The following is a 13,474-nucleotide window of genomic DNA, read 5'->3' on the forward strand; positions in this document are numbered from 1 at the left end:
TGACCAGCAGAGTTATTCTAATGTAGCATTCTGTGATTTGACAAAGAATAATAGAACACATTGCTCATTGTTCATTACTGTGCTGCTAATAAAAAGGAGTTCTAGTGCAGAAAACCAGGCTGTTATTTATGAAGAATGCTTAATTTGCACAGTTAAAAATGCAAAATTGTTACAATGAGATGCTCTCTCTTTTGGATAGAAGACTTGGGCAGAACAAATGAAAATAGTCTTGTTGCTACAGATTTCATCTAATAAAGAGGGATTTCTTTAAATGACTGGTGTGGCTAGGCTGTATTTTATTGGGAGGAGCAGTCATCCAGGCAGCACGCTCTGACTCCTGTCAAGAGGTGTCACTGGTGTTTTCCCAGATTATCATCATCCGGATATCTCAATGGCATAATTTCATAATTGAAAACATTTATAAAGGTTGTTGGGCTTCATTTATCTAATGAAAAGCTGTTTATACAAAATAAACCACACATAAAGCCCTCTTGCTAATAAGGTTATTGCGATTCATTTTGGCGGTGACTCAGTTGTTGGCGGTGGTGTCCCGCTGCCTCGCTGTCCCGGCCGTGCCACGGTGGGTGCTGGTCCTGTGGGCACGCCATGGCCAGGGGCTGCCGCAGCTGCCCTCCGTCCCACCGGAGCAGGCGGCACGCCGCAGTGGGCATTCGTGGGCTGCCGTGGGTTTGTCCAGGAGTAACCAGGCCTCCGTTAATTTTGGCGTTGCGTCCTATCCCTTGTTGTGTCGTGCCATGGGCAGGCATGAGTCGCTTTGCTCGGGCAGCGCTGCCGCCTTCCTCCAGACGGAGGCTTTGAGTTGCTCGATCTTCCTCACCCGCTCAGCCCCGGGGCACGACGCCTTCGCCAAGGAGCAGCCGGTGGCCTCGCGGTGCGAGGGTCCTGCTCGTTCCTGGGCCGGGCTTCATCCTGGCCTCTGCCGCCACGCTTCGACCTCCGAGGAGGGGCTGAGTCCGAGGTGTCTTGCTAATCTTTGCAAAGCAAAACAGCGAATGTTTAAAAAATGACCTTGTGGTTAATGGAATTAAAATCTCCAATTAAATTAGAAAAGTGGGGATACAGTAAATGGACTTTTATAAAGAGTGCTTATTTTTAACTCAATAGGAAAAAAGACAAGTAATTAACTCAGCCATTAGAAGGCTCAAAATTTCTCCCGTCTCCTGTGGAACTAGAAAATTGTTTTGTGTATACTCTAATATATATACGAATAATATATATGGAGACGACTAATGGCATAAATCAGAAATGATTAGAAAATATTTGTTCTAATGAAGTAATAATTTGGTAGTAATGCTTTTCATCAGTGTAGCTTAAGGCTACATTAAGTGGACAGACTTTATATGGATTCTCTAATTTTAATCTTCAAAATGCTATCTAATGTCTCATTAAGACTTGCATATAATGTATCTTAAGTACAGTCATTAAATATAGTTTAGGGAGATTTATGTTCAGATATTGCTTAAAGATGTTTTAATAGGCCCATTTACTCTGATGATATTAATGAGCTCTTAACACATATTAAGCTTCTAAAACTAGTGGTATTCCTCTCGCAGTGAGCAAAACAACTCAGGAATCTTAAAGGGATTGGATGCTACAACAAGGCTGTTCTTCAGACACCCTCCGATCTGGTTAGCTCCGTAAGCGTCAGCCGCGTCCCCGCTCGGCTGCTGCCTGCACCCCGGCAAGGTCGTTCAGACCTCATCGCGCGTTGTCTCCTGGCGTGCAAGGGCTTGGCGAGGGCCGCTGCTGCTCACGTAACCGTGCAGTTGGTAAAATCCGCAGGCTGCGAATAGGCTAGACCCGTGTAAATATCTGTATTGCATTAGGCAAATTTAGTTGTGTATCTACTAAAATAAATCAGATACGTTAAGGAGAGAGCCAAATACAGTTGTGCTTTTAGATAAAGTCTGCTTTTCGATCATCTAAAGTTAAGATACAAGAATTGTAATTATGATAATAAAAACTGTTCATTCCCCTATTGTCACTTTAGTTCCAGCTCGGAAAGTTATTGCAAACAAAATTCTCCGGTTTCATCACTCAGCTCTTCTTAAAAAATCCTTCTGAGTTCAGAGACTTTTATAATTACTAAATTGGTTTGTTAGAAGGAGATAATAGCAAATTTCTTCTTTTCATAATTGGACATTTCTTCCCTGTAGGCTAATGTATGCGCGGCACTTGCATACACAATAAGCTGTGCTTTTGAAAAGCCATAACTAGCTAATAAGTGCTGCGGTGTCATCAGAGAGTAATGGCTTGCTGATTAGCATAATTAATGACAAATGGCGGTGCGGAGCGGGTGGATTGGTTTAGCAGATGATGGATGCGCTGCAGCCAGGGCCGCGTCCTGCCGAGGCAGGATGGCTGGTGGCGGCGGCTCCTCGCCAGGTAGGGTTCCCCCGCACCCACCGCCAGCCCACCCACCGCAGCTCGGGAGGCTCCGTGGATGGAGCCACGCGGTGCCACGGCCCCGGACGGCGGCTCTCGGCCCCTGCTCTGTCCGGCCGGGCTGCACGTCCCGCAGCTGGGCTCGCCACCGCTCCCCGCCACGCTCGGGCCCATGGGAGAGGAGCTGTGCCCAGCCGGGTGCTCCCGTGGGCCTGGCCGGTCCTTGTCCTGCGAGGGCGGGAGGGAAGCTCCAGGCAGCCGTCCGTGGGCGCATTTATCTGTGACTTGATTAATCAGGGCTAATTTGCATTCGCAAATGAGACTGATAAAAATGGAGTTACCTTTTCACCTTTAAGGGGGAGGAGGGATTATTTCTAGGTTGTTTCTTTTTTAAGTGATAAGCAACTCTCCTACCAATAAGGATGAAAATACTTAATTTGCATTAGCAAAAGAAGCTAATTATTATATAGTTAATTAGCATCTGGAAATGAGGATTATCTTAATTACAAAGCACAATTTCCTTAATAGCTACAAAACTGTAAGTTTGATCTGTGTGGAGATTGGTGACTATTATTATGTAATTAGTGATCATATTAATGGTGCAGTGTATTTAGATATAATTTGCATATGCAAATGAAATTTACCTGATAGAAATATGTGGCTCTGCTAATGACTCTGAGCACTTAAAAATTAAATTACATTAGGAGATCTGGATCCTGTCTTGCTGTGCAGTGGCACAGTGGATCTCCTCCTGCGGAAGAGCTTTCGGCTCCGCAGGCCGTGGCTCTGTGGCCTGGCTGCTGGGAGGATGGGGAGACCTCCCCCCCCGACTTTTCGGCTCCCCAGACCTCAGCGTTAGGTACAGCCTCCCTTGCCGGGCTGGCGTCCTCTCCTATGCTGAAGACCTCAGCTTTGGGTCCTTGTAAAGGCTCTTCTGGCTAGGTGAGTGTTACATCGCTGGACGGTGGGAGCACATCTTCTGTGCATCAGTGAGCTCCTGGGCAGGAGGTGGGAGCCCCACGTCCTTTGCAGCCGTGCTTGTGATGAGTTTCTGCTTTCCGTTCCCGTTTAGGGCTGCCTGTGGTATGGAGAGCACGATGCTTTCAGGACAGCTGATCTGTCTCCTTTCCGCAGCTTTTATTGGAAGCAAAAAGCTGCCTGTGTGTTTAAAAAAAACTAAAGTCCTTTAAAACAAAACCATGTTAAGAGAGGGTGCTGTGCACCCTTACCTCCCCAGGGAGCCCTGTGGGACAGATGTTGGTCACCCAGTGCACAGCTGGAGAATGCACGGTACTGGTGCTGGGCAGGATCACAGCTGTTGTTGCAAGTGTGAGCGTCTGCCGGTGACCTGGTCCCCGTTCAGAGAGGTTTTGGAGTCGGGGAGCCCAGTACCCTCACAGTGGTCACCTCCCTGCCCCCGTTGTATGAAATCACACCTCCGTAGGTGTCTCAGCAAAGGAAAATCAAAGCTCCCAGGGCCAGATACTGTGACAAAATGCAGTGTGTTTCTTTAATATACCCTGCTCCTAACCTGCAGTGTTGAAATGACTGAAATGCAAAAAATATCAGTGCTGGAAGGAAGCAGCTGTTACCCAACAGGATGTTTCTCTCATCAAGAGGGAGAAATTTACAGCCGCCGGCCGGGGAACACTGCAGCTATTGTGGGTGCTTCCCGAGATGCTTTTTGCAACTGCTTGCTCCAGCCCGAGTCCTGCTTGCCTGCGCCTCCCTGCCTCTCTGCAGCAGACAGACATTACATGTTTAATGACTTCCAAGGAGTCTGTCTATCATTACGGCTAGAGCTGAAAGTAATTGAAACGCGTCTGTGTTTCTCTTCAGCGCGGCGGCCCGTGCGCGGAGGCTGGAGGAGTGAGCGCCTCCGCTTCGCCTCCCGGTCCTCGAGTGGGACCTGCCCCGGCTCTGCCGCAGCCCCGCACAAGTGCCCTGTTTTGTATCTGCTCTGATCTAATTAATTAAGGGTTGTTGCTTGGAAGTAGCACATGCTTAGGTGTGATCTTTGAAGTTTAGTGTGGTGCGGAGACTTCAAAGGGGACATTTTATTAAAAAATAATAAAATCAAGAGCTCCTAAACACTTGCAATTTGAAGAGCTTGTTTGAAGTCTCTCCATGTTCTCTGGTGCTGATACAGCCGCAGCGCTGAGGTACTACTTAGCCATCACCATGCAGTACTTAACCTTCACTTTATTTAAAAAAGAAAATAATCAAAACCAGGAGTATTTTCTCAAGTGTTTTCATGGCTTGATCTAGCAGTAAAGAACTAATTGTGCTGTGTCGTGGGCTATGCAGGAAACAGAGAAAATCAAGGCTGACAATCAAATTAGCAAAAATGAAAATTTAGTCCAGGTCTGGTTTTTTAATCAAAGTCGTTTCAAGACGAACAGGAAAGCTGTAAACCTTTCCCATCGTGGAGGTTTCCTTCCACAGCCCAGGAGGCCCCTGCTCTCCCGCTCACCGCACCAAGCGTCGTGCGGTTCGGTGCTGCCGCCATCCCGCTGCCTGGCCCCGGCCTGGACGCCGGGCACACGGCCGGGGCGTTTGGGGCCGGGGGGTTCCCAGCCGGGTCGCGCTCCCATTCCCTCGCTCCCCTGCGACAGAGAGCTCCCTGGTGCGAGCTCCTGCTCCCCCGGGAGCTGCGGAACCAGCAGTGCCGCTGCCCCCAGAGCTGGGTGTGGTGCTCTGGGGCCGTCTGGTGAGCTGGGGCTTGTGCCTTGGGTCCGGTGGAGCTGAACAAGCGGGGAGGTGGCGGGCTGAGCCCCGCGCCCCTGCCCACGGGCCAGCTGGGGGCTGCTGGGGGCACCTCCAGCGCCGGGTGTGCGGGCAGAGCCCACGCAGCACGGCCAGCCAGGCCCGTGGCGTCCATCGCTTGAGCGGAGCGTAGGGCCATCCTGGCCACTCTGTTCTCCTCTCGTCAGTGCGTTCGACTAACGAGGGGCTGCGTAGGGCCAGCAACCCACTGATCCCCTCAGCACAGCCGGCACCGGCGGCCTCTGTGGGAATGGCACAGATGGTGAGCCCGAGCGACAACGTAAACTGCAATATGTCTTGGAGACGCAGTCAGGCTGCGGCTGGTTTGTTGCGTCATGGTGGTCTGCTGGGCTGAGGGCAGCTCTGCGTTCCCCCACCCCTCGTCCAAGGGGTCCCTTACTGTAGGGCTGGTCTGGGTAGGCTGAAAAGGCACTGGTGATGAGCCAAAAGAAATGGGGTCAATGTCTTAATATTTGGGTACTTTATTAAATAAAGAAGTGTGTGTTTGGGGGGCGGTGTCTGCAGCCAGAGAGCGCAGCCTGGGGCGGTCTCAGCATTCCCGATTGCAGCCGGCTTGGCAGGAGCTCGCGGGAGAGTTTGCTTTTGTTTTCCCCCTGAGGTTTTGCTATCATTAGTGATTTGGAAATGCAGAATGGTGGTGTTCCATCTGGGACTCGGTGCACGGTAGCACAGAGAGCACACACACATGTTTACTATTCAGGCTGCTATTTAAATTACCGTGTACAGAAATACAGAAGTAGGAGGCTTAGCTGTACATTATGGAGAGCGTGGTTTATTTTGAAAAGCTTGCATCCTTCTTTTGATGCGTTGCAGACTGCTGTAAAACATTTTTTCCATGCTTTTGAATGACTTCCCCCTGTAGTGAGATCGCATAACATGCCTGGGTTCACACTGGTGTCCTGTGTCATCCTTCACGCACAGGTGTACAGGTTCAGGTGCGCAGAGCTCACGCTGGGGCACTCGGTGGGGAGCAGAGACATGCGAACGGGAGCCAGAGCTGTGCGCGTGCTGAACGCGCGGCGTGTCGGGGTGGCTGGGGTGCAGGCAGGGGCTGGAGGGGGCACGGGCAGGGATGTCTTGGTTGCTGCTCAAGGATTCCTCCACACACAACGCCTGCAGTGCTGGAGAGCAGGGCCTGGCTGGTGCAGCACCGTCCCACCAGCACCGGCGTGAGTCCTGCCGTGCCGGCTGGCCGGGAATGGCCGTGCCGTTGGCCGGAGCAGCCCCACTGGGCAGGCAGCAGTGGACCTGCTGCCTGCATGCACTGCAAGGCCTTTGGAAGTCCCCGTCCTGTTCTTTGGGAAGCCGTCAGCCTAGCGCTGTCACACCCCATTAACAGCCACGGTTCCAGAGAGTAGGTGTTCCATCAGCCGCAGGTGACTCTCCCCACGCAGGGCACCGCCTCTGATGGCAAGAGCTGTCTGTCGCCCTCCTCGGCCTGGGGGACAGGACTGCACGTGGGCTGCGCTTTCTCGCTGACGTGGAGGTGGCGTTGGAAGGGCCCTCCTGCCCGCCTGAGCTGGGCTGTGTGCTGGGGGGCAGCAAGCTCTTCTGGCGGGCTCCCTCGGTGTCCACGCAGGACGGGGGCTTGCACGTTGCACGTCCCTCCGGTCTAACTGTGGCTTCCCTTGGCGGGTGTGTGCAGCGACCCACTCCGAGCGCTGCCGTGCCTACGTTCTGTGCCAGCCCCCTGGTTCTTACCCGCTTCCATGTTCCTGGTGGAAATGCGGAGACATTATTTCCTCTGGTGTTTTAGCTGAAAATAAAGTTTTCTCTAAACAGGTGAGCTTTGCTGGTTTTATGGTATTGCTGTAGGCTGGTTTATGAGATATTCATCTTGGTAAAACATAAACACTCCGCTAGCATTTCAGGTCTGGGGAAAATCTGAAGACTTTTGCAGTATTACAGAAAGCCATTTCTAAAATCTAAGATCATTTAAATTTTAAAGGTGGCGATGGTACATTCAGCATTGGGGTTTTTTTGTTGGTTTGGATTAGCAATGCTTAATTTTCAAAGTCACGCAGGAAAATGTTTTGCAAGGGATTTATTTATTTAAGTATTTTTAATATCGGCAGTTGAAAATTCAAGTGTAAAAGGCCATGCAAAAGTAGCAATAAAGAAATCCAAAGCTATAAAAGCTTATGGTGAGAATTTAAATGCAGAAACAGCTGTTATTTCCTTGGGAGTTGAGGTATATAAACCCTTCCATGGCTGTGTATCCCCACAATAGTGGTGTGAAGAATTAGCGCTCACTGCAGTGTGCAAACTGAACCCGCCAAGCACTGAGGCAGCTATTCATCTATACCCAGGAGCTAAATATGACAATGTTAGCATTTTTCATTTCCCTGACGTTACCATTAATAAAGCAATGATCCAAAAGAAGCTTTGCTGAGTCTGTTCTTTATGCTTCCATCACTCACGACTAGATAATTTCACACAGGATCGTTTTTAAATTAAATGACGATAAAAGCGCTCTGCTGTCCTGTGTTCACTAGTTCATAGAAGTCTATCAAGTCATTAATGTGTCATGACAAACTGCTAGTTGGATACAAGAGTAATTAATTATTTGCATAAATAACAGGTTGAACTTCGTGCTTTGAACCGCAATGACATATGCGTCACATCATGGACATCTTAGAACCTCTTGCAGAGAGTTCATAAGAGGGGTGGAAGCTCAGCCAGGCGTGTGTGCAATCGCATCCTCACATGCTTCAAACGGTCAGGAGCTTGGCTTGAGTTTTGATGCTTTTTGTGTTCCCAAGTTCTTCATTAATGGCTGTTTCAAGAAAGCATCTGATCATTGGAGATTTCAATGAACAATTATACAGATTTTCATAATCACCATTAATCACCACATATTTTTCAAGATAATTACAGCAATTATTATTTAGATTCCTCTTTTATGTGCGCATTGTAGAAAAGAACAAGTGCTTATTACGCTGGGTAGTGTAGAGAACTACGGTCTGAAGTTCTTTGTCACCCAGAAACTCATTATGTTAGCTGATGCTGCCTGTGAAAGTTCGTCAGCATGTTTAAATTAGGGTAGCATTGGCAGGTCTGATTATTTAAATCTGGTAGCTTTGCTAAAAATATAGTTATTCAAGAAAGATGAATTACTAATTTGACAACTGAGATTTAGTTGGAGTCTACAGCACAGAAGGCAGCATCTATCGTGTGCTTAGAGGAGGGTGACAGTACTTTTTCAGATTAAAGAGAGAATTTCTAAGCGAGCTAACAAGTTGTATTTATAGAGCACAGTTTTGTGGCCTGCCCTTTAAAGGCTGAGAGTAAGTCTTAGTAAATTATAATGAAGTAGCCGCCACCAGTTAAAAGCTGGTCCTGCACCAAGGGGGTGGCTCCGGGGCCCTTTTGGGTGACCCTCACCAGAGGGTCCAGCCTCCTCCCGGCTGCCGTCGGGGATTGATGGAGATGCGGTCCTTCGGGGTTTGGTTTTAGGGCGCAGTTCTGGCCACTGGCTCCTTTCAACTCCAGCACCTGAAGGGGCTCCAGGAAAGCTGGGGAGGGACTGGTTACCAGGGCAGGGTGTGACAGGACAAGGGGAATGGCCTGAAGCTGCAGGACGGGAGATGGAGATGAGATCTGAGGCAGAAATTCTTCCCTGTGAGGGTGCTGAGGCCCTGGCACAGGTGGCCCAGAGAAGCTGTGGCTGCCCCGGGCTCCCTGGCAGTGTTCAAGGCCAGGTTGGATGGGGCTTTGGGCAACCTGGGCTAGTGGAGGGTGTCCCTGCCCATGGCAGGGGGGTGGAACTGGATGGTCCTCAAGGTCTCTTCCAGCCCAAACCATTCTATGATTCTGTGACTCTTTTATCTAATTGCAGATACTGAGCTAATTGGATGTGACCCCTAGGAAGGAGTTGCTCCTGGAAGACGCCAAACAGCCATTGAAAACATTTTTTTTTCTGAAATCCGTTTTTATTTTATTCCATTTTGAGGGAGGAGAGCACAGGCACCTCCGTCATCTGTTGCAGATGCTGTGGGTGTAGTTGCACGGGGAGAACCTGCTGCCTCCTGGATTCAGCCCTTCAGTGCCTTGCCCTGGGGCTGCGGGCGTCCTCCCAGGGCGGGAGGCTCTGCGGGCGAGTGGCGATTCCCCACGTGGGGCTGGGAGCCACGACCGCCCGAGGGCTGGGGCTGCCTCAGAACGGCGCTGGCGGAGGTGATGTTTCTGCTTGGAGCAGTGCAGGGCAAGAGCAGCTTTACCTACACGTGCAAGGAAGTGAAACGTGCAAGGTGCAAACGTTTTATAGGTCTTTAAAAATATTTTAAAGTTACAGCCTTTTGAAGATGTCAAAACCTACGTGGGTCAATGCGTGAGCTTACTCGTGGTGGTGTGAGTAATGCTACTGGTGGCAGTGCTGTAAAAATGGGACCTTGCCCACCTGTTTTGTTCTGAACCGGTACACGTTGCCTTTGGAAAGAGACCTCCATTTTATCATTCACCAGCACCAGTTCCTTTTATCCTTTTATGTTACTGTCTGCTGGTCTCGAACATGGCACAAATTGACATCAAGGAGCATTGAATAGCTCTTGGCCAGACTAAAACAAGAACTGCAGCTCCAGGCCAAAGCCTGGCTGGTCAGTTTTGACACTGCTCATGGAAATGGTAACACCGGGCAGAATTCTCTGCTCATCAGAGACTGCCAGGAATGCTTCAAAAGCAACAGGGAGAAAAAAAGAGAAGAAAGGAGGAATCAGAGGCTGCTGCTGATGTTTATTTACAGCACAACATCAAAACAAGGGACATGGAATTAAAAGCCTCCTACAGTTCTGGTTTCATTTAATTTTATTATGAAATTAACTGGCTGCTGTAAATGGCAGTTGTGTACTGTCTCACGGTGCAGGGCAGCAGCGATGGCACCCGCACCCAGACCCCGGTGCTGGACACTGCGGCACAGCGGTGGGAGCTCTTTCCTGCCTGTTGCTGGAGATGCTGGGCCCTGGAGATCGCTTCCTGCAGTTACCTCCTTCCCTCTTCTGCGAGTCTCAGTGAGCTGGTGTGCGGTGGGGAGTGCTTTTAAGGCTTCAATCCACAGAAGCTCCAAGCGTGAGCTTGCACATGTGCAGCCCCATCACGGCAGCATCACTGCTTGTGCCGCACAGCCATGCTCCACCTGGGAAACATGGAGAGATGGCCCTGTGCCGGGAGAGGGCATCGGCAGGGGTTTGCAGTGCTGAGCCTCCCCGGTAAAATGAGTGCAGACATGTATTGCTGCAGCTGGGGTTTTGTTCAAAGCAGCGTGGTGCGTGGGACCCCACGAAGCACACGTTGTGTGACACGGCCTTGTCCACAAGATATAAAAGCTAGCGTTAACGTGAGATGGTTCAGTGTTGTGCTGGAACAAATTGTTACCGCGTTTGTTAATCTTCTTGGATTTGGATTTACACTCTTAAAAAGCAAGTTGGGTGTCTCACCCATGAAGTCCTCGTGAACATGAAAAAACCCTCCTTAGGCAACAGGAGCTTTGAATCAACCTGCGGCCAGTGCTGCGGGACGGCAGGCGGTACCTCCAGGGGCAAGGTGGGGGCACGGGGATCTCCTTCCTTTGAAGCATTTACTTTGGCCGGGGCCATGGTTCAGCCTGGAAGCCGAGGCGAGGGGGCCAGCGGCCGCTCCCCACGCATCTCAGGCAGGTCCCCACCATCTGCCTGCAGCCCCTGCGTGCCCAAACAGCTCCTGCCGGCAGGCTGGGGGAGGCTGCGGGAGGTGGCCGGCCATGGCAGTGTAAAGTTTCCTGAATTGGTGGGTATTTAAATCCTCGTGACTCCTGGTGCCTGGCTGTGAAAAGAGCTGTTGAATGAGTGTGTTGTTTTCCGATTTCTCCTTTTAATGTATTTTACCAGCAGCCTAGTGACGGGCCTGACACGCTGGCTCCAGTGCACGCTCCTGCGCTTTGGGAGTGCAGCATTAATAACACACTTCCATGCATCATGCCATTTTTAAGCATGATCGTTATGATAAAGGGCATATACTTAATTACAGGCCTGCTTAATTACAGCTCTGTTGAAGCTCGTTTGTTTAGGAGAGTGCTAATTGCGCTGCTGAGCCTTTGGCACACCCTGCTTTCATCTGCTGCTTTGCTCTGCAGTTTTGAGCTCTGGGAGGGCTGGAGCGCGCAAGGACCGAAGGACGGATGGAGGCAGTCCGGCGGGGGCTGCCGGGGGAGCGTGCGCACTCATCGTGACTTATTCTTTAAATTACTTTACAAAAGCCGGCGTGTGACTGATCAAAGCAGGTTTCTGTCGGGATAACAAATGCAGATGGTCTTTCAGGTTCAAAACTTCCTGGATTTGGTGATGCTGCTTTTCATCTGTTTCCTTTTGTTTCATGTAGTGCTGTGACTGCCACATAGCACCTTTGATAATGAAATGACTCCAGAGGAGGGTTTTTTTAAAGTCAAAAATATCCAAAGCAAATATAAAATGCTAAGTATTCCTAAATAATGCTTGTTAAATCACTAACGTGGTAACTCACTGGTGCTGATGGAAGTTACAAACAGCAAGCAGAGAAACACCAGGTTCGTGGGCGTAGATGCTTTGTGAAAGAAAACCCTATCTGAGGCTTAATTGAGGGCATTTCGGGACTTAAATTTGCTGTAGTTTGAGGTTTTTATTTCTTTCAGAGCTGAAATTTAAAGACTGAAAACATTAAAGGTGTAACTGAAATAAACCGGGTGTATTTGGGGCTGCACTCTGCCTTAGAAATGTGCCCTTTTCAGTCTTGTGTGGAAATTGCCGAGTTACATGTTTTAAAAATAAGTGTCTCCCTTGCACTGACACACCTTGTGGTGGGAGGCTTCTGTGACGTTTCTGAGGTGGCAATAGCAAGACAAAACCACTGAACGTCACCGCACTACCTAAGAAGAATACACAAGAGAATATAAAGGCAAACAATCCTCTTGGTATCCTTAAGGTTGTACTACAGAGAGGTTGGCCAGGTGACACAAGGCTGTGCCACATGCTGTCATGTCCTTGTGCCTGTCCCCATCCTCCACTGGTTTCCATCTTCCAGATGTGGTTTGCAAGTGTTTGAGCTCCGTTGCTCACTGCTGAGTTTGCACTGGCAGCAGCCAGGCCAGGGAGGGTGCTTGGCCCCAGGCAGGAGTACTTGCTGCTCTGGGGAGCCACCTGAGCCAGGTATGGTCCTTATCCTCTTGCTCAGACACCACTGAGTTCACTCAGATGGTTCTCTGTGGAAGTGGTAAAGAGATGTCTGTCCTCCTAAGCTGTATTTGTTTTCAGTTTCAAATACTGTCCTGTTTTGGCAGCTGAACCAAATTGGAAGACGGAAAGTTGAGACCATGAAATTGTATGTGGGTAGAGCAGGGAGGGTTCATTGAATTCCTGATCTGGTAGGGACTAACCCAGCTGAGTCTTGAACAGAGAGAAACCACTGGCGAGTTAGAGGGAGGACAAGCCTGGCAATAACTTCTACGAGCTATCAATCATGTGTCAATGCCGTGAATACTTGATCTGTCACTGGGAATGCGTGAAGTTGCATGTCAGAAGTCAGCTGGAAATGTGACATGTCTGCCCGTTTTGTCCCTTTCAGCAATGGATGGAGTGCCTTTTATGATTTCGGAGAAGTTTGCCTGCGCTCCTGAAGGGGTGAGTTGCCTTCGTTGTTCTCCCAGTGTCTGAAATTCATCTTTTCATGGAGAGTGATCACAAAGCATCAACGCAAATTCCCTGCTTCTGGGAGCTTTTCTACTCTGGGGCCTAATACATACCCGGTGCTTGAGATGCAACCCAAGGTTGTGCTTCACGGTACTTTCCATAGGGTGGGAATGGCTTTTGCCAGATCATTTCTGAAACTGAATTGTCCCAGGAGTTGAGGTTTATCACCATCAGAAGTAGGAATGGCAACCAGACTCTTTGGTGCTGGAAGCATTTCTAATTTCTTAGCATAGATTGTAAAGAAAGCTGCAAATGTACAGCACTGCCGTGCCGGTGGAGAGTGCTGCCGATGGCCTGGGCAGGGCAGGTTTGCTCGGCCGAAATGGAAACCCCAGTACCAATTCAGAATGACTTTTGAGCGTCACTGGGTCAGTGCTAGTTTAAGTTGGTGATCCAGAGCTCAAAGGCTCAGCATCCCATTACCAGTTCCCTAATTCATCCAATCCTAAACCAATATCTCTTTAAAAATCAATTTACAAGAAGCTGTTAAGGCAAACACCAAGCCATCAGCTGTATCTGATTTTTCATGTCGTGCTCCCGCTTTGTGCTTTCTTCTTCCTGCTGACACAACCTGTGTGTGCAGCCGG

General features: G+C 49.6%; 1 protein-coding gene across 12 annotated transcripts in view; it reads left to right on the forward strand.

Moving 5' to 3' along the window:
- The window catches only part of MVB12B (multivesicular body subunit 12B), a 72,732-nt gene that overhangs the window by 45,262 nt on the left and 13,996 nt on the right, over positions 1-13,474 (forward strand). For all 12 annotated transcript variants that reach the window (XM_075772729.1, XM_075772734.1, XM_075772735.1 and 9 more), the window contains one exon: positions 12,763-12,818. In XM_075772729.1, the coding sequence (XP_075628844.1) occupies positions 12,763-12,818 (56 nt within the window). The remainder of the gene's footprint in view (positions 1-12,762; positions 12,819-13,474) is intronic.

The sequence above is a fragment of the Balearica regulorum genome, chromosome 20, assembly GCF_011004875.1.
Source record: "Balearica regulorum gibbericeps isolate bBalReg1 chromosome 20, bBalReg1.pri, whole genome shotgun sequence".
NCBI classification, from domain to species: domain Eukaryota; kingdom Metazoa; phylum Chordata; class Aves; order Gruiformes; family Gruidae; genus Balearica; species Balearica regulorum.